General features: G+C 34.3%; 1 protein-coding gene across 1 annotated transcript in view; it reads left to right on the top strand.

Moving 5' to 3' along the window:
* The first annotated feature begins 18,652 nt into the window (after nt 1-18,652).
* LOC118184587 (polycystin-1-like protein 2) overlaps nt 18,653-22,630 on the top strand; it is a 53,542-nt gene continuing 49,564 nt past the window's right edge. The window contains exons 1-2 of the mRNA XM_035354291.2: nt 18,653-18,796; nt 20,505-20,635. Of these exons, the coding sequence (XP_035210182.2) occupies nt 18,653-18,796; nt 20,505-20,635 (275 nt within the window). The remainder of the gene's footprint in view (nt 18,797-20,504; nt 20,636-22,630) is intronic.

Raw genomic sequence — 22,630 nt, 5'->3', positions numbered from 1 at the left:
CTCAACTAGTAAAAACCACCAAACTCTTGCTACTGACAACAGTCTTACAATCTTTGGATAAAGAAATCAATTTATCTTATCTGCCAAAACTCGCATACTTCCCCCTCTTTTCAACTAATTTCGTCGTTTGAAAATCGAGAGGGGAAAATTATGCGAATAATTTAATTTCCGAAGAACGCGGATAGAGTACGAACATAACGAATAAAAAGTGGTCTTGCATAAACTACTGGCAACTATCCCACTATTATCTCTTTAAAAGAAACCTACATAGCAATAAGAAGGCATAGTAATATTAACATTACAATATCTGACGGATATTGAGCCGAAGTCTTACGGTAATTGAGCCAGACACGCAGCGCTTGAGTCAAAATGAGTCTTGACCGCAATTCCCGAGAGGTAAAGTAAAGAACGAGGAAGAAGGGGGCGAGTAAAAGATCCATATTTCGAAAGATCGAACACATCTTCGGTAGTAACGTAAAAATAACATGTTTCGAAAGTGTGAGAACATCTGCCACGTCTTGGTAGCTGAACGCAGAATCTGTACAAAATACATTTCAAATAATAAATGCAAGGGAAAATAAAATGGATGAAATGCTACTACAAAAATGCACATTCAAATTGAATAGTAATAATAATCAAAATAAAAATAATCAAGGGAATACAATTTACCAACAAACTAGCTCTCGGAGTAGAGAAAGGGGAAAATTATGCGAATGTTTTAAAAATCTTCAGAACCTAGCGCTAACGTTAGGAGGAAAAATACATTAAGAAGTATAGTAGTTATTTGCGTATTAATTCATGATGATGATGTTTTCTTTTGTTATTAGCAATTATTAATATGATCGGAAGTTAATAATAAATATTTTAAACTTAAATGTTGCAGATCTTCATGATCTAGAACACGCCTTCCTAAGCAACACGCATCCCAACTACAAGTCACCACAAAGCTATAAAAAGAATCAATGAATACAAACGATTTTTATACTTTCAATTATAACGTATAATAAATGCTTTATTTTTATTAGCCTGTGTTATAGCTAATGTTCTATATTTAAATTTTTGCATAATAGGATGTGATTTTGCAATATGAAACATAAAATATCTTAAGTTCCATTATGTTAATCTAAACAGTTATTGCGATTTAGATCTTTACTGTCACTTCTTCTTTCTGTTTCCGTACCAGAATCCAATTCAGGTTAAGAGTGTTTAAGTTGAGGTTTTTCGAATTATATGACAATTTGAATTTGACTCTTGTTTTATGTTATATCACCACAAGTAATGGATGATTTATAATCATGAAACATCCAATTTATGTTCAACTCCTGATTTAATAAAAAGGTTTATTTTTAAGCCTTCTTAAGACTTTGCAATTCTTTTCAGACACAGCGAGAATTCGCTCTAAGTCTGTTAGAAATTTGGATTTAATTTATGCTACCAAAGAACACAAAGCCCTATAAATGTTAAAATTAAGAGTATGAATATTTATTGAATGTTTTTGTCAAGTATTTACCGTGTTGGGTAACGCGCGTTTCATCTTGCTTTAGTGGCAGAAGAAGTGGATCGTATTTGGAGAGAATACATGGAAATGAGTGGAATAGATTCAAGCTACTTCACAAAGGAAGCACGAGAGGAAATAGAGGCCGAAGTCAGGGACAGAAGAGCAGACGGAAAGACGGCACTTGCAGATGCAAGCATATTTTTTTATAATCCAATTTAAATCATTAAAAACTAACATTCATTTTCTATTGTTATTGTAATAGCGGTTCTCACAATCTCTGCATAGCACCACAGGGGAGATTCTTCCTTAAAAAGAAATTTCACTTTTGGATGGGAGGGGGATAATATATTCAGAATGGTAGACTTAAAGCCCTGCACGAATACAACAAAAGAGTCATAGGAAATGCTGGCTACCACGCGACTTGAGTCACGTAAGCCAAAAGAGCTGAAATAGTTTAAAATGTGCATTATGTAAAAGCAGCAAAAGAAATATAAGAAATATCTTATGTAGACTAATTTAACGTAATAATAGTTTACACATTAAAATATATATCTAAGTAGTATGTGTTTATTAAATAAACTTTAATATAAATCATTTACTTAAAACAATCAATCCGAATATAATTGATATATATTCTAGGTGTGAGACTATTAATTCTCATCCATTTTGTTATTGCGAGGAGGAAGAAAATTTATATGTAACTTTATAATAAAAGCAATTTTACATATTATATGAAGTGTCACTTGAATAAAAAATTTCTTACCGCAACGGTGCGCGGATCAGAAATGGTCCTCCAAGTCTGCTTTTGTAGTCCTTCTAGGTTTTCAAGAAATAAAATTGAAATTAACTGTGTATTATACATTATAACTGAAAATCTTAGAGCTTGGAAGTTACACATGGTAGTCGTCTGTTACATTTTCTCCGACAGCCAACATTTTATGAAATTTATTACCGTTCACCTTACCTATGGGCATCCCACTCTTGTCTTCGTTGCAAAAGAGGGATTTAAAGCTTCGTTGCATGCCGTGAGCTGATTACCAATCAGGGAAAATGGAATACAGTGAAATTTATAGTTAGGTTTTAAAAATTATAATTTAGTTTGCTTCTTCGTCTCTGTGGGAGAAAAGGTTTCCATTGCCAACTGAAATAAAAACAGAGTACTGAAATCGTTTTCATGTATCTGCTGATCTCAGACTTAAGCCTGTTGGCACGCATTTAAACACAGAGCTGTATGCTCATCCGTCTCATAATTTGAGTATCAATATTTTTTTAATTCTTACTTTAGAAGATAAAGATTATCCTATCTCTAATACCCTTCAATTATTTGAAACGTTTAAGAATTTTCTTCTTTAAACTGAATTTCTTAATACCGTATAAAATTAAATACATTTCAATTAAATGTATTTTAAAAATTTAAGTATATTCATAGTAACACACGTTTAATTTTTTTTTTTACGAAGGGACAATAATAAGATATACAGTATCTTCTAATTCATAAAAGTGGTTCCCACTTGAAAAAAAAAAAAATGAGAAACGCTGTCTTATGGGAAGGATAAGATATTGAACCATAGCAAAAATGTAGGAAAGTACACTACTGCCTTGTCAGCAGTACTATAACAGATTTCATTTTGGTATACAAAAATTCTTAGAAGAAACTAGTGAAAAAAATTTAAGAAAGAAAATATATCTCTCCTTACGCAATTTAGTAAATTGATTATGTAAATTAGTTAACATAAAATCATAAGTTATTTTTCCGCGCGCAGCTATAAATGCACGAATTTAAAGTTAATTCTATGTCCTTATAAGAAATCGAAACTGTTTTTAACAATCCGTAAACAAATTTAACATACGCAAAGGAAACGAAGTTCATGAGAATGTATCATTTACTTAAACAATCAATCTGAAAGTAATTGATATATATTCTAGGTGTAAGACTATTAATTCTGATCCATTCTGTTATTGCAAGGTGGAAGAAAAATTATGTTCATTAAAATTATGTTTTCCGATGCATACGCGAAAAATTTAGTAAGACTCAAACAAGTACAAAGTAAGAGAAACTGTATTTGGCTCTTAAAACAAAATATGAAAGCGGTCACATGAAACCTGTGCTTATTGCAAATATTTTCTTGAAATCGTGAAAAATGTATTTACGTTTTCATTATTTCAGTTTTAATAATTTATTCTGCAATATTTTGATAACATTAACAGAATTTTTATCACAATAAGCAACGCATTTTTCATGTTTTTCTGTACAAAGGGGCGGGACTTTAATTGTTATTGACAATTGGATAAAAATATACGAATTATAATATTAACTGTGATCAAATTAAGCGGCGTTTGCTATAGCTAAATTTCAGGACAGGTATGCGTTTTTATCATAAATTTCCCATACGCTAAAATATTTATCTAACTATCAGATTTCTTCTAACGATAATAAAGAAGCAAAAATAACACAGCAAAAAAAATCTCAAAAATTATTATTTTTTTTTTTTCTTTTAGAAAAATTTCGAGATGCTTCTCACATTGGAAGAAGGCCTTCCCTTTGAAGCACTTCCAGATGCGGAAGTATATGGACAAGCTGTGAGTACTTTAGCAGAAACGAAACCTCTGAACAAGGAAAGCAAGGTGAGTAATTATTTACCAAGAAATGCATTTTCCGAGCATTTTCTTAGAGACGTAGATTCGGATGACTAATTGTAAGTTAAAAACAAAAGCATCGCAGTGTTGTATGGTAGTTATTATAAAAGATTCGAAAATAATTATAAAATTGTAAAAAAAGAAAAAGAAAGAGAAGAAAGAACATTTGAAAGGATTCAGAATTTAACTTCTCACGAGAACATTTAATAAAGTTTTTATGCTCTCCCCGAGGTTGCAGTTTACCAGTATGCTCTTGGACTCGCTTCTAACACAGTATTTTGTCTATTTCATTTTAGTACTTTCTTCTTAATTACACAGTAAAAAATTGAACAGTAAAAGCAGCATAGTTTTAGAATTCCCGATAAAGTGTGTCTATACACTTTTGTAATCCTTTCTCAGTTTATCATATGATCAATGATTCAATATCAATGATCAATGATTTTCTTTTAGGAAAATGACTTGAAAATTTTTTTAACTTTATTATTATGCATCACTTTATTCGCATTTATCTGACATAAAGTTTTATAACAAAATTTTTAACAGTAGCATCTGTTTAGAATTCCCGATGCAATTTGCCAGGGCCTGCCTACATATTTTTTCACACAAGGCAAAGAGGTAAATGAGCGCTCCTACAGAAATCAGAAGCTCCAAGTTCTTCCTAGCTTATTACCGTACCGTTCATGGACCATATCCAGATTATTTTCTTAAAACGAGCCTTTCTAACAGCGACAAACGCATCTGCGGAGTCAAAGGAAATGAAGACCTTTACTATTTTTTTGCCTTCTTACAAGTGACTTGCATATCCAAAAACCAACCTAGACCTTAACTTCAAAAGACTGGTGATACCTCAAAGCTACCTATATTCACAGATCATGAAAATCTTCAGAAGCTCAGTGCTCTAGAACCAGATCTACGCCAAGTCACACCTTAAAGCCGAAAACATAAAAACAAAAGAAGTAATCATTAGGCTACACATCAAATACCTGATTCAGAACAACATCAACACTCTCCATAATTCTTAAAAACACCAAACGAATTAATCTGATTCCATGAACATTTTTTTATAAACTTTAGGCAATGGAATGAAAGATGAGTTCAGTAATCTTACTTATAACATTCATCCTCACTTAACAAGAGTCAGAAAATCAAATATATTAGTAGAATTATAAGTTATTTTCGCTCTTCATCCCGCGTGCCTTCAAGGTATAATTGGAAGCATATTCGATGCGTATTTGAGAGGGGGTCCAGGGTTCGAGTCCCGGCGAGGGCATTGCACATTTTCACGGCTCCTGCTTCCCCCCCAAAAAAACTAAGGACTCAGCGAAATCAGATCCCTATGTTACTAATGCATCGGTCCTCAAAGTATCGACCGTATTGTATACTTGTAATCTAATATTGTAATAAGTATACTCAACAGTTTGTACTTGGTAATTTTGCCTAATTCTATGTTAATATCTACATCTAATTCAAATCTTTCATTCAATAATTTTACTCCGATCTCTTTGGGGAAGGCACATATCGGTGGTTTAGTCTCATCCAATTTAGGACTATTCTAAATAATATCCAATACCACCATACCTCATGCGACTTCATGGGTATCAAACTCCAGCTGGTTGATTGGTCAAACTGGCCCAGTATTGGGAAAATAACCATTCGATTCTCTAGTGACGTCTTGTGGTGCCACATGCACTTTTACTACTTGTTATCTGTATGCAATACAAAACGTGTGACTATCTGCCTTCTCCCTTCCCTCCTTGGCCTTCATGGGGGAGGGGAGGGAGAAGCAATGCGCACGTTGTTCTGAAACGTTTAAAATTGAATATCATTTGTGATTAAAGTTTTGACTAAGGAAGGACTTAGTCCTATAGAAATGAAACAATGCTTGGATCGTGTACATATTGATTCATCTCTTTCCTATTGTACATTGAAAGAATGGATAAAACAGTTTCGCATGGACCGAGAAACTGTAGAAGATGTTGTTCATCAAGATCGAACATTGAAGGGACTGAAATCAGAAAATATTGTTCCTGTCTAGGAGGAAACATATAATAATAGAAAATTAAAAATTAATGAGATAGAAGTAAGATTAGATATATTCAAAACAAATGTTTTCAACATTTTGCATGAAAACTTCAAATGAGCAATTCGCTGCAAGCTGGGTACCTTAACTTCTTTCAGCAATTCAAAAGCAGCAATATTAGTTAAAGAAAATTGGCCACCCTTTTTACAGCGCAGATTTAGCTCTATGAGATTATTATATATTTTACAACGTGAGATCTGAATTTCGTGAGAAGAGATTTAATGATGATGATGGCGTGAAAAAAAAAGTAATGGAACATTTTGACAATAAACCTTCAGCTTATTTTTACACGGGAAAAAAATTATTCTATTACTTCTAAAGGTACACCAGGTTAGAAAACATTGGATCTCTTAGCATACATTTACCTGTTCTCCCCAAAAGTGCTTCCAGAGTATGAGTAAAGTCGGGAGATAGTGGCGTTTGCAAAAAAATCTGCTGTCAGATTCACAGTGATCAGTCTAATGGTGTGGAAATTTTTGATTAAAACGTTACGCTGTGAAACCTGCCCTGACTGCTAGGCAGGTTTCACAGCGTCTGCCCATGCTGAGAATGAGGGTGTCAATGAGTTGTTGAGGCATTGCTGCCCATTCGTCTTGCAGCGCCAATCGAAGCTCCGGAATAGTTACTGGTCGTAAGGTACGAGCTGCCAAGCGTCTGCCTAGAAAATCCCATACATGCTCGATGGGATCGAGATCCGAAGATCGTGCCGGCCAATCCATACGTTCAATATCCTTATTCTCTAAGAGCTGTTCGGCAGCTACTGTACGATGACATGGTGCATTGTCGTCCATGAAAAGGAACTGCGGACCCATAGCGCCTCTAAAAAGACGCACATATGGAAGAAGAATCTCGTTACAATAACGGGTCCCGTTGACTGAACCTGCGTCGAAGATGTAAAGGTCTGTACGACTACCAAGCATGATGCTTCCCCAAACGAGAACACCGCCACCTCCATACCTGTCCCTTTCAATGATGTTCGAGGGATGATTGCGGCTTCCCCGCTCTCTCCAGATGAGTATGCGATGAGAATCGCTACTCAGACTGAATCTGCTCTCATCTGTAAAGAGTACTCGTCCCCATTCATTGTCTCTCCAATTCCGGTGTTCCCGGCATCACAGAGAACGCCTTCTCCGATGGGCAGGCGTTAGAGGTACACAACGAACAGGGCGTCGTGCAAACAGACCACCATCGTGCAGTCTTCTGGCCACGGTAAAACGCGATATCGGTCGTCCAGTCGCCTGTGTCGTGTGTCTAGCGATTTCTCCCGCTGTCTGCCGCCTGTTTCTTCTGGCCTGTAGGGCAATATACCGGTCATCTGCGGGTGTGGTTCCTCGTGGACGACCACTACTAAACCCCCGGATAGCTGTTCCTGTAGTTTGAAATTGTCTCCAAAGTCGTGAAACGATGCTGTGAGCAATTCCGAACGCTGCAGCCACACCTGTCACACTGCGGCCTTCCTCCCAATGATTCGACCTCGGGTAAAAGCATCCAGATGACGTCTAACAGATTGATTATTCGCCATTTCTCGCTGAGGCAGCAACTCGGTGTGATTTTAACTGCTATACGGCGTGCAATCTCTTTGCCAGAAATACTGATCTTACATCGGCAACATGTTTTATACTACTCAGACACTCCCCCATTACGTCTACCTGCATATCTGCGCATGTGCTACCGTACATCACCTTACTTAATCTCCTGATTGGTCTTTCTGTCCGCTCTGCCTCTTCGTTCAGGTGATATGCTAATTTTTCGACTTCGTCCTTAATTTTTGCACACCAGTGTAGTTGCAGCATTCAATTTTTTTCTTCGTATTTTTTCAAAAATCTTTAAGAAACCTTTTTAAAAATTTCTTTATCAAGAAGTATATAATTGTTAAATATATTTTTGTATAGGTCAGCTTAGAATCAATGGATTGAAACTAAATATTTTAAAATATATCTTTTTTTTTAATCACTATTTTCCTCTTGTATTAACATGAGTTATTTTAAAAGATACCAGAACGCTTTGTCTTAAATATTCTACGAGAAATTGAGATTTACAAACCTCATTTTTTACTTCCTTGTACGAAGTAAAAAGGAAGTATTGTAATCGTGAAAAGTTTCAGGCAGCATATTTCAACGAAAATATCCATTTTGACCGCTATCGAATGCAATTTAACGATGTTTTTGTGTGATATCTGTACGTAAGGACAGAATAAAATACTCTTTTCTTTCACAAAAATTATAAAACTGCTTTAAAATTAATTCTGAAGAGAATTTTTCGTAGCGTCTGTACGAATGTATGTACGTACGTGCGTACGTACGTACGTATCTCGCATAAATCAAAAACGAGTAGCCTCAGAACGTTGAAACTTTGTATATAGGACTGCTATAATATGTAGATGTGCACCTCGTATTTTGGTTGCAATCGGCCGCACCAAACGTACATAAATATATTTATATGTATATCCACTCTGTTACCCGGCTCAGTGATCTCAGTTTCTTTACTCTTATATGTTTGTAAATTGTACATTTTTTGCTTTAAAAATGATTGTATTATGTTGTTTTTATCTTCCGGTTAAGATTTTTATGCCTTTAGTAAATCTGTATGCAATATTTTTAGAATTATCAACAATTTTAAAGTTGTTTAATTGCCGCTAAGCCTTTTTTTATGGCGGCCATTGATGTTTACATTTGAAACAGGAGACTAGTAGATTTGTTGCCAATCTAGAGAAACTTAGCTTCGCAACAACAAAAATAACGCATTCATTTATTATTGCCAATTAAATCATGCTTAATTCTTTCTGGAATTTTTTTGAGGAAATATGTGTTTAAGATTTACTTCGTAATTTTTAATATAGATATTTTGATTTTTTATGTATTTTTGCCTTCTCGCGAAGTGAGAACTGAATTAATTAAATGATAAATACTCAATCGTCTGTGAAAATCTGTTTCTTTTTTGTTTTGTTTGCTTAATGTCTTTTATACATCATTCTAGCTTTATTATAGTATTTGAATAGAACATATGGCAACGATTAGATAATTCTATTCTTTAAATGATATAAATTTTGTGCATTATGAGTTATAATATGAACGAAATATATAAGTTAACTGTTATATAATTATTAATACTGTTAAGTGAACCTAGCGCCAGAGTGTCGCTATGGTAAACAAATACTAGAGTGAATTTTAAAGAATGCATTTATTATATTGTGGTTTATGCTCTGTCGGCGAAGTAGATTTAATTCAATCCAATAAGTTTAAATGAAATGCAAGAAAAAATGCGTATAATTTAATATTCCGTACAAGGAAGTCATGTGGTGTACACATCAGATTTTTTATTTCTTTGGTACTCTTATATACATTTTATTTCTTTGTTACAATTCAGTTTATTGTTCCATTTTAATACCTCTAGTTCAATGGAGTTTACACAAGAAATGAAGGAAAATACTGATACTGTGATACATTTAATTATTTTTAAAAACATGTTGTATTTAGTCTCCTGATGCTATTCTAATGAGCTTTTATCTGATACGTCTGCTGCAACAAACTGTTAGACAGTTGGGTCACCGTCCATACTCGGATAGTGAACTTTAAAAAGCTTGTTAAGATGAACTAAGAGCAATAAGAGCTGTAAAGTAGAGATAGTGCCTAATTACTAATGTCAGCAGCGTAATGCTTTCTGGGCAAGTTTAGATTATGCAGCTCAATACGTTAATGCAAACAAATGTAAATTAGCTTCAGTACATTAGTTCCAACAATAAATTTTATTGTTAGAAAATGATATATACATAATGTTGTGAAACCTGTGTATATTTTATAATAAGGCACTGTTATTAATTCTTTCAATACAGCTGGCTTATTTCTAACATAAAATTCTCTTGATGTGTCCCAAAGTTGAAAGTTAATAATCGTAATTTCATTCTTTATAATGACTTTGTAAATTTTTGTAGCTAATTTGGCACCCCTTATAACTGTTCATCTGAGACAAGCGCCTCACTTGCTTCAACCTTGTTCTTTACTATACAATTTGCTGTTAGTGTTTGTTCAGTCTTTTCTCAGTTCATCATGCAGAACATATACAACATTTGTTTTGTCTTCTGATTATTTGGTAGCAACATCCTTTTCATTGAAAAATGATGTGAACACAAAAATGATGCAGACAGAAATGTAATCCTAACAGAAAAGAGAGGACTGAAGCTAATAGCATCTCCCATGATAAAAAAATTAAACTATCATTCAAATAGTTTTTGTAAATTACATTAATAAATTGATTCTTAGAAATCAAGTATTAATTAAGTACATTATTTATATAAACATAATTTGTAGCTTTATATATATATAGGTGTATGTTTAAAAATTGCACGCATAAATTTGTTTATCGTTAATCGTAGACATTAGTTAAAAACTTGATATTAATTTATGTTTTTCTTCTTTTTAAATGAAGGATCCCAGAAGCTTTTGGTATAAATTCAAAATTCAGGGTTGTGTTATTTACAATAAATAAATACAGACGATAGTTTAAGTACAAAAAAGAAGCACCAACTAAATTGTTGATGTCAAAATAGCTGTGGACAAATGTGATCACAATTTAAGCGGTACCTACTGTAATAACAAACATTAAACGCTTGATTACTTTTCATAACAGAGGAAACGATCTTCAGAAACAGGTGTAAAGCTAATTACTGTCTACGGATAAAGACGATGTAAACACAAAAGGTTTCAAAATTATTTAAAAAAATTAGGTGTCTAGTTAATTATGTTTTTCTGCTATCTCCACATACATGCCAGCCTCTCACGTTCTACCCTCTCCATACTCCCAATATTTAATCTGCCATTTCATTAAACTATCGCAGCTTTTGAACTTCCAATGTGATCTCTGCCTTCAAGTCTTTTAATGGGGATGTGTGTTTACTGTGTCATGGTTACTGCGTGTTGATGCTAGTTTTATGTGTTTTGATATAAATCGAGGGGTTAGATTTTTGGGTCTAAAACGCTTAGTATAAAAACGTTTCTATAGTATAAATTAATTCCGTTTATTTTTCATTTTTCTCCATTTTGTCTTACGTTTTTATAATAAAATATTACTGTTAAAACCCTCATGTTTCTCAAACATAATATAATCATTTTTTAATTTAAGAAGATTAATATTTTGCTACAGAATTATGTGTATTCATTAGTATTACATTCATTAGTTATACATTAGTATTACATTTTTGAATATGATATTATAATTTTGAAGCTTATTCTGCATGCGTGTGATAATTATTATGTCTTTCAGCATATCTTGAACCAGTTGCTTGAAGACATGTATAAATCTTCCCTAGAAGAAGAAGTGCCTCATCCTACAGATAGAGAAGTTTCAAATATGCTGTTAGCCAATTCTTTGAACTGCCTTTCAAAGGTGAAAACTAATTAATATAAATAAATACATGGGCTAATCATTCTAGGCTAATTTACATCAACATTTATACTAATCATTTTAAGCTAATTTATCAAAATAAAGAATTCAATCTAATCATCCGAAGCTGGTTTGTATACAAGGCTGTATCAAAAGTTTCTTGAACTAGCTCTGCAGTACGCTAATAAATGACAGCGTGGGACAGCGATCGTAGCTAAAGTGACTTTCAATCTTGATACGTCAGTCAAACAGTGTTTAACTTCTGAAGTTGTTACAATGACCATGTATATGGTTAAATAATAAAGAGAAAGGTAGAATAAGGAGCCAGTGTGAAATTTTGCGTTAAATTGAGCAAATCGACCGCAGAGACACTGGGTGGGCATTGGCAAGCTTACAGGTATGAGACAATGAAACGTTAGTTAGTGGCACAGGCACCTCAAACGCGTGCTGCTTTGAAAAGCGTCCCGTGAAATCAGCGAGCAATCTGGAAGATGAGCATCCTCCCCAAAATGCAGAAGGGGTCTAAGAACATGTCTACACGAATCGTCGGAAAACAATTAGCAATATTGCAAACATTGTTGGTACGTGGAATGAGGAGAGCTGATAATTCTATCAGAATTGAAGATGTGGTGTGCCGCTAAACTGATAATTCTATCGTTGGAATTGAAGATGTGCCTTTACCAGGTTTGCCCCCTGAGTGTTGATATCTCAGAAAGCAACATCGCGCTGCAGTGTTCTAAGATCTCTGTGATACTTTGATACATATGTTTTTAACCAGGGTTTCTACTGCGAGAAGCAGTACTTCCATGCAACATGGAGATGCAATGGGCCTCAACCCACATACATGGCATGTGAGAAGGAAGAGACGATTGGCTTGGTCTAGTAAGTGGGACGCCTTCTGTTACTGATCTCCGTTAGCGTACTTAGCGGATTATTAACCGGGTTGGGTTATTAACTCATTACCGATGACGAATTTCAAGACGGATCACAAAGGTTATGGACTCACATACGCAAAATAAGTTTTTCCGTTCCAACGGTGGTAAGAGATCTGGAAATGGTGTCTTGCTGGACAAGGTGAATATTTTGAAGAAGATGATGTTCAAACTTAGGCAAGCAATGTAGTTTTTTATTAACAGAGTCGACCGGGAACTTTTTGACACACTGTTGTAAATAAAGAATTTGGGCTAATCATCGACAGTAGCCCACTAGCTTATATTCATTTTCTAACTTTATGTTCATTTTCAAAGCTTAAATTTTCATGAAAGCAATAGTACGTCATTTTATTCATTTATTTATTTTTTTAAATTATAAAATATTTTCACTGAATAAAGCTTTCGGTTTGAACTCTGTAATTTTCTTTTTTATTACTTTTCTAGAGTTTATCAGAGGAAATGCTGGGTGGCAATTTTCTTAAATCAGAATTGGAGAAAGCTTATGATTTCCTTAGTTACAATTTAACACAGCCAAATTTCTTCATTTTATATGGTAGGTACGTTTTTTTAAACACATATTTTATTTTTGTGTAATGCATATTAAAATCGTATAAGAGAAAAGTCTGAATGCTAATGCAAACAATTCAAGATAATTATAATTCAGGTAAATAACATTTTTCTCAATTATTATTTAAATAACATTAATCTTCATATAATAAGAATTATTTAATTTTTTTTAAATTCCTTTCAATTAAGTCAACTCTTAAGCAACTAAACATTTTAAATAATCATTCAAAGTTGAATGGATATAATCGTAAAATTTAAGTATATATTGCCAGATACAATTTTTATTAGGTACCAGAATAAAAAAACCAATCTGAAAAAGTAAATAATTGATAAAAAAGCTACTGTTTCTTTAGAATGTTTGAAAGGAGATCGCAGGGATTTTTGGTAACATTTTAGTTAAGTATTTATTCAAGTATCTTTGTCTCTAAAAGATAAAAATGTATTCACGCAATAAAAATGGCAGTCATAGAAATGACTGTTAGCTTAGGTCCATGTTAAAATTTGGGATTGAAAGAGAAGAAATTTATCTTTCTGGAACACTGATGTTTGCATTGGGAAAAATGACTCCACAGAATATGGATCGAACTCATGCAAGATAGGAGTGTGCTTTTCTCGGGTAAACAAGCAAAAAAGAGATCAGAATTCTTGTATATATTATGACCATGGTAGATAGTCGGCACCTTACAAACCTTAGCTCTAAAACTGGCGTTATGTGGCTTGTAAGCCAGTTAATGCACCTACAATTCGGGATATGGGCTATTTATGACTTCTTGTTACTTTAACATTTTTGACAGAGGCATCTATGGCTGCAATGTCTGAACCATATCACTACGACAAAATTATTTACATTATATTTTTCAGATGAACTTCGCTCTTTTTCACGAAGTAAGATTCGCTAGTGGAACAAATTTAAGAAAAATATTTCGAATTTTACACTTTCATGCAGTTCATTTTACTCTCTCACAGAAATTCTCCTAAGAGTTCGAAGTTTTTTGCTGTCAATGTTGTAGCTAATTTCTCTTGTCTGATGTAACCAGAACTAGCTCGAGAATTTTATTATTCAAAATAGCGTCTACCGCTGGTATGAGCCTTGAGTACCATACAGCATGTAGCAACATATAGCCTTGCGCATCCCTCAAAATTGGAGCGGAATTGGACAGTATGACTTTGCCCAGTTTTACCTCTATTTTAAAGAAAAGTATCCAGGGGACGGGTTCGAGAATCTCCAACCTCTCTTCCTCTATCACGAAACCACTCGAAAGGACCACCACATACTTCGAGTGCCACTATCCCCCCAGATACTATACATTTTCAAACATTCATGCCTCCTCCGTAATTCGAACCAAGGCCCTTCGGTACGGCAGTCAGTGTCACTAATCACTATACCGTGTGGGCAAAGTTTAACTGCTGTCTAAAGCAATGCGCTATGCATTGCGGCTCAATGAGTTCAAATTTCTTGGATCATCGTCATTAGAATGAGACCGCACAGAAGCTGTCTGAAAGATAAACAAAATAACAATTAATGTGCACTTTACAAGTTTAGTTCGCTGAACATGTTTTATAATAAAACTTGAGTAACATAATTGATCTGTCAATAAATATAGATTTGATCCCTCATGAAAGAATTGTGCTATGAAACTGTGCACTGAAATTTCAGTTTACAATCTCACATTAGTTGACGAATGTTAAATACGCAACTTTCAATATTATATAACTGCTGTCAAGGCACATGTATACTGATATTTCTTTGCAATCCTGCAAGGTACTCATTGTTATTTCTTTGCATCCTACCAAGGTACATACATGTTAGTATTTCTTTGCAATCCTGTCAAGAAAAGGGATAGTAAGAACCTTGAAAAACCGCTATGGCTAGGGCTCCATATTTGCTTATCCTGATTCCAACTGCAATAAAACTTTTACACATTTTTCAACTATAGCATTGAAGAACAATTAATAAATTCTTCGAAGAACTGATGCGTAGTTATATAATATAAACATGTTACAATAAATATAATGGATAATTTTTCAAATATAAGTATGAGATGGAGATTGCGACTCTAATTGTCTTTTATGGGATCGAAAAGGTAATGTAACATATAATTACACGAATATTAGTCAGTGGTAAATGAGACAGCCACAATTATTAGCATTACTTACGCTAAACTTCTACCTCATGCCAAAAAAGATTAGCACTTTCTTTCATTAAAAAAAAAAAAAAAAAAAAAAAACTGAGAGATAGAATCGAAACTAAAGTAGTATAAAAGCGAGTAAATTTCTAACAAAAACGCAGTTCTCAAAATTTCACACCATCTATGAAAAGCAACCCCCTTCCCCCCCAAAAAGACTATCGAAAAACTGTCAGAAATAATGAAAAAAATTTTGGGATGTCTAAAAGCTGGGTTCATATATTCTCCATTTGAGAAATATTTGCGATTAAAGGAACTTTATACTAAAAGGAAAGAATTTACCATTTCTAAAGTTTAATCTCAGTCGTATACCTTGAGTCTTTCGATCTCGTATATTAGGATTTCGGTCTTCACATATATGACATTTAAAATTTCTTTTAAAGTTTTCACTTCCTATTTTGTAGCAAATATAAAAAGCAAATTATTGATTGAGAAAAACTCATGTTTTCCTATCTCCGTAGCATGTTTTCTTGGTAACTAATCAATAAAATTCGATTTATACACTGTCCTCCAAAAGTTAAGGAACAAAATGTTTTTGGCGTCTAACTTGAGAATGGTGCAAGATAGAAACAAACCACTTAGCGGACATGTTCACTAAAGAGTTCTTTAATGAATGTGACGTAGAATGCTTCTTAAGATAAACACAAACATGAATTACAACAAAAAATTGCATCTCTGGCACAGAAATCCAGTCTTGAAGAAACAGTATATCACAGTTTTTCGAAGAAACATAAGGTGTTAATATTACAAAAATGGGTTTTAATAAAGAATGTGTTCATCCCTAGATGCAATACATTGGCGGCAGCGACGTTCCATGCTGTCAATTTGTAAGGATCTTAAGTTTTACTAACATTTATTTTTATTTTAAATCTTTACTATCACTTCTTATTTTCTACTTCCGGCCAGAATTATAAGCGTTAAGGTTTTTATGCAAAGTTGTCTGGCGAACGCCAAGTATTTAAGTTGTGGCCTTTTGCCAAGCGAGAGAGAGGAAGCAGTGAGTCAAAGCAGGCCGCTTACCTTAGAAGTTACGCAGTTGCTGTTTGCCTTCCAGGCCAGAGGTTTTAATCCTCTTGATAAATTTAAACGTATTGTAGTGTTCACAGTCTCTGTACTACATACGCTTCCTGTTATTATAAGGCCAATCTTCCACGTTTATTATTCTAAAGTTAAATTAGAGTTTAGTTTTATTTTTATACTTTTACGTTAGACTCCAAGTAGCGGGTCAGTGTATTCCGAAGTACGGAAGTTATTGTATATAGAGAAAAATAAAGGGTTTTGTATACCCTTCGTCTGTATCCTGTCTATTTACCACAATTAGTGAACATAGCTTTAGTAAGCTCTCTGTTCCGAGTCAGGTCCTTGTATGTTCCCGAAGAAGGTAAGAAGGAACATTGACCCTGATAAATTAAGTTGTCGGTTAGTGAAATGGAAAGCTACGACCAGACACGTAATAATCCTTATTCAAGCTCATCTAAGACCTTGGAGGAGGATTTAAAGCAGCACCCCGTCTCCCAAGATAGTCCCAAAGATGCCTTATTGGATTCAAGTCTGGGGATTGAGCTGGACATTCCACCCGCTCCATACCGTGATCCTCAAGATATTCTTCCTCAACCCCCAACTCAATGCGGTTGCGTATTGTTGTCCACGAGAAGAAATCCAGGACCAGTAGCAGCGAGATATGGGTGGATACGCTGATCAAGGCTCTCGTCTCGATATCTCACACTGGTCAAAGTTGCTTCATGGAACATATGCAGGTCAGTGTGACACCGAGAGAGATCCCAGCTCAAACCATTATTTCACCACCTCTGTAACTGTGTGATTTCACAATGTTGCATCTGGTGCGCTATTTCCTCCAGATCAGTTGACGACCTGAATAACTCTCACATGTGAACCTAGACTTTTCTGTGAAGAGAACAGAAGCCCATTGTTGAGTGGTACAGGAGACGTGTTCTCCTGCCCAACAGAAACGGGCAGCTATGTGTCCTCGGAGCAAGGAGACACAAACAACTGGTCGTCTAATATACAAGCCTGTATTGCTCAGTCGTCTGTGCACTGTAGCAGCTGAGATTCGTGTTCCTGTGACCACTAAATGATCTGCCATGAGCTCAGGCACAGTAATATCGTTTCTCCTTGAATGCAAAGTCGCTAGATTACACTGCGAGACATTGAGACATCCGGGAGCATCAACTTGTGACATCCCCATTTGTGTCCGATCGCCCGCTACCTCAACAAATCGGGCAAACGACTTCTCCTCGATATAGTCAACCAAATCGCTAATAACAATTAAATATCAACACTCGTGAACAAAACTTACAATTTTTGCATTTTCTCTCCAACTCGTACATAAGTGTACTCCAATTCATACATAAATGAATACATAAGCATTTTTTCTATAAAATAAAATTCAATTTTAAATTTTTATAATATAAAAGTGCTAGCTATTGTTTTGAATATAATTTTCTTAAACATTTGTGCCTATCATGGACATAAATTGTGAATTTAGATGTTACTGATATTTTTGTAATGATGTGCTTTGAAAAACACGCTGCTCATTAACTTTTGGAGGGCAGTGTAGTTTGTTTTAATGTTCTGTATGAAAACCATTAATTTGCGGCAGAAAATTACAGAAAGAAAGATAATAGATTTCACTTGATTGCAAAATTGGATACTGTTCTGTTATCGGGGCCGGATTGAAAAATATATGAATGTCTGCGCATGTATGCGTATATATATACACACATGTACATTCGTACTTACATATATACATGCGTGCATGAACACATCCATCCATTCATCCATGCATTTCTAGATCCGGTCTTGATAACAGAACAGTACCCACAATTGTAATTTTTCACGTTACGGAAAGGTGATTACATCGTCTGAAAAATAAAAACGAAAAGTCGTCACATTATATAGTTTGTGTGCATTTTTTACTTGTAAATCCACATAAGATTAAAGCAACAATTAATTTCGTGTTTCACAAGCTCTGGATGCTTGACAATTCAAGAATGCACACTGTAACAATTCCTAGTCGAGATTTTACATTGTGCCTGATAACTAGAATGTAAATATGGCATCTTTGACGTACCCTTTGAAGAAAACACATTTACACAATGTCAGGTCAGGAGACCTGGAAGGCCAAGCGCGAAACACAGGGTATTTTGCTCGCAGTGATGTAAGCAAAGCTTAGAAACAGTTACATACTGAACGTAACTGGTATAATAGCCCGCTGAATATACGTAGTTGAAAGCAAGAATAATAATGGTCCTCATTACTTCTTTTTCAAGTGATGCATGACACGTTATGTAATGGAATAAAAAATAGTTTTGCAAGCATGTAAAATATATTTACACTTTATTTTATGTATGGTATGTATGTACGACGTGTTTATTTTATTAATGAGAAAATTTCCTTATTGCACTGCTGTTATATAGTTAGCGGAAGTCGGTGGGAAGTGGAAGAAAAAGTTCATAATAAAAAGGTCGAAGGTGCAAAGAATATGTCTGAAAACGAAGTAAGTTAAAAAGTTATTTTTATTTTAGATAAATTATAACCAGCTGAATGACACCATTTCAATCATCAATTCAACTCAGTCCATCTAAAAAATTTATTGAAATAAATTGAAAAAGTGCATTTACTGCATTAAAGTAGAAAATTAAAATAAAACTTCTAGATTAATGTGAAAAGAGTTATTTAAAATACTCTCATTTTCTGAAAGTTACAATGTCGGCTAAATCGGTGGAAAGTGTGTTTGCAAAAAACAGAAAAAAAATCGTAGTGTTACTTAGTAAGAATAAAAACAGTGTGTAATCATATTTCTAATGTAATTAGTGCATTGAATTTATATTCGAATATAACATAGAGAATCCTTGACTCTGATTGTAGAAAAATTATTCTTTCTGAGCAGCTGGGTAGCAACGAAATATGCATGACGTTTGAAACAATAGGTATTTAAAGATTTTTCTATCTACCAAATGGCATAAATTTACATTCGGTTCATTTAAATTTCTTTTCGATTTTAGTAACCGATTCTATATCTTCACCAAAAATCATGCAGCTGCTAGTAAAAGGATTAAATCTTTGTTTTAAAAATCTATTATTATTGGCAAATTTAGAATTAAAAACCAGATTTTTGAAAATCATCAAAACTCTAGAAATCATTGTAGAAATTTTGAAAAAAAAAATTATGTAGAAGCTACTTTTAGGTTTACCCAATAAGGTAAAGGTCAAAATTCTGTGGTGACTAGTTTAAGCGTTAAACAAGAAAAGTGAGCAAAATTCCGCATTAAAAATATAAAATATAAAATGATTTTTGAAACGTTTCTATAGATAACTGTGTTGCAGTTACAAATATATAAGAATGAAAAATTTACTAGGAAATGAGGCCAGAAATTAATTTAAAAATCTCACTCACAAGCGGCTAAAAACCATTAAACTAGCAGGAAAATTTCAGTTGAATAAAACTGCGTGGTCAAGGTGAAGTTGCAGATACGGAAACTGGTATATATGTATTAATGCAACACCTTTGGCAACGTCTGGCAATTTTTTACAAAAGAAAAAAATATGGCTTGTAATTAAAAAGATATTTATTACACATATTATTGTAGTTATGCACATTAGAATTTATTTCGAAAATCAGTCAATAAAACTGTTTACAAGCATCCTCCCCGATAGAAATTTGGTAACAATTTCTTTAAGAACAGAATTAAAGCAATTATTCTCTTCGGTGATTTTGTGAAAAAAAATACAGTTTTCTTATAGAAATTGTACCGCAAATTTCTTCCAAATAAAATAAATACCACAAGCGGATATTTTAAAATTAAACTTAAGACTCAATATATTACTATTTTTGAATACAACAAATGAACGAAAATGAAAATGGGTGACCACAGGCATTGAAAATTTGGAGATTTCTGCTAAAGTGGTTGCGACAATATGTAAATACCGGATTCACCCTCCCTTGCCGAATAAAAAGGAGGATCCGTAAAATTCCATATATTCTGTAAACTTTCTTAGTGAATACAATTACAAAATCTTAATAGAAGAATCTATATCTCGAAAGTGAGTTTATAATTGAACTATATTAATTAGTGGTAGAATGTTATTAAGATATTAAAACTACAATGCATGCAACTGAACTTGAACATGCTTCGTTGAATGTCAAAAAACGGACTAAACGATAATACTCAAAACCTCTTGAATAATTATTTTACTTGTTTTAGGCCCAAGATCAAGTAAAGCACATGAAAAAAATCACAAATACCATGACCACAGGCATTGCAAAAGACGTGATGGTTGGTGAACAGACTCTTGTGGTTGACACAACTTCCGGATTTCAGCTTACTGTGGAAAAGTACAGTATATTATTAAAAATTTTCTTCCTTTCCAACACATCAGAAAACATCTCCGAGCTAATTATTACACTAGATGATAGTTTTCATCAGTGATAAACGCTTTTGCCAAACTTCGACTCATAAGATATTTACTATTCTGTATTATACATGTGTGTTTTTCACTACAGCATTAATCAGCTCAAAAATCATTTTTTATTTGAATTTTTTAAATGTACTTCTAAAGGTAATGAAAAAAAGTGTTATTTTATATCGTGGTTTGGTTATTTGAATATGGCAAAGCGCACGAAAGTTACCTGCCTAAGGAAATAGGTTTCTTTGTGGAGGACGTTTTAAGTAAAATTGCCTCGTATTAACATGGAAAAAACCACAAGAATCAAAACACAAGCAGTCCATTTGCTTGGGTTCAACCCGGGTCTAACTACCAGTATTCAGGGGTCTTAACCACTCGGCCACTAGTAGGGTATTTTATATCATGAATATCGTAAATAAATTTGACTTAAAATACGCTGTTTTAACTGTATTTCTTAGTTACTTTGAATCCAGAGTAAAATTTAATGATTATTTTTATATTATGCATACTTTAGTAATATAATATATCTGTAGAGTTTTATTTAAATACATGGAGTGATAGGAAATGAAATTTCAACGCCAAAAAGAAATCAGTTTAGAGGAATGTAGACACAGCGTTTGTCTAGGTAACACAGTTATCTAATTAATATTTAAGGGTCACATGTTTAAGTATGCGCTAGAAGAGCTATTTAAAATGGGAACATTAATAACCGCTGTAATCGCCACATGTTGAATGCAAGCATGCAAAATACGTATGCATAGTTCCGTACAGATGCCGCATGCCATTTCGTGGGATGGATTTCTATGCGTTGTATCTGGTCAGTCAAATCAACCAGTCCGTACTGGTTGTGGATGGCGCTGGATGTGTCGCCCAATTAGGTCCCATACGTGCTCGGTGGGAGGAAGATCGAGTGATCTCGCAGGCCAGGGCCACATTTTGACACTCTGTAGAGCACGTTGGGTGATAGCAGCAGTATAGAGATGAGCGTTATCCTGCTGATAAATGATTTCTGAAATTTTGCTCAAGAATGGCAGCACAACCGCTGCATTCACCACCCTGACGTTCGAATTTGCTGTCAAGTTGCGTGGGAGACGAGAATGTTCCTGCTGCCATACCAAATTGCACCCCAGAAAATAATTCATGTATAAGTTCAATGTATCTACACCGCAGACAGCTTGGTTTTAAGCGCTTACCTGACCTCTTTCTAACCAACATACGACCGTCACTGGCACTAACACAGAAACGTCATCTGAGGGGAACCTAACAGATTACCACTTCGCCCTCCAGTGAACTCTAGCTTGACAATACGTAGACAATACGTAATAACTCGAAGAGGGCGATGATTTGGAATTAGTGGTATGGTTACTGAAGGCGCTGGTTCAGAGCTGTCCCTGAAGTAATCGATTTATTACAGTTTGCTATGCAACTCTAATGCCAAAAAAAGTTCAATGACTGCTCCAAATGCAGTGCAATAGGTCACAGTGATGCAGGAAATATGGCTATCTTCTCTTTGAAGTATTTTAACTTCATTAGTTCAACTTCATTTGTGCTGCGTTACCTGGCTTTCTTGAGACAATACCTTCCTGTGATGAGTGCTGCCAAAACGCATGTGTAGAGCATACATTCCTGCCAAGTTTTTTCTGAAATATTGTAAAAAGAAAACCCACCTTCTCGTAATCCTATTTACACGACCTCGTTTAAACCTAACTCAAATCTCTTTCGCAACGCCGAATCTTAAAGATAAATAAAATAGCACACGAAGTTTATATCGCGTACTTAAAACAAACTCGATAGGCATGTCCCGCACACTTATTCATCCAGCTCGAAATCTGAATAAAAGTCATCTTTCAGGTGTATAAACAAGCCTCCCAAATTTCTTTTATCCAGCAGAATTCTTCTCGGTCATGGAATTTTATTTTCCATC

This window comes from Stegodyphus dumicola, chromosome 10 (genome assembly GCF_044657685.1).
Source record: "Stegodyphus dumicola isolate Sdum_Otavi_A_Nest chromosome 10, ASM4465768v1".
NCBI lineage: Eukaryota > Metazoa > Arthropoda > Arachnida > Araneae > Eresidae > Stegodyphus > Stegodyphus dumicola.
Note: the sequence above shows the minus strand (reverse complement) of the source record. Positions and strands in the feature narration are given on the sequence as shown.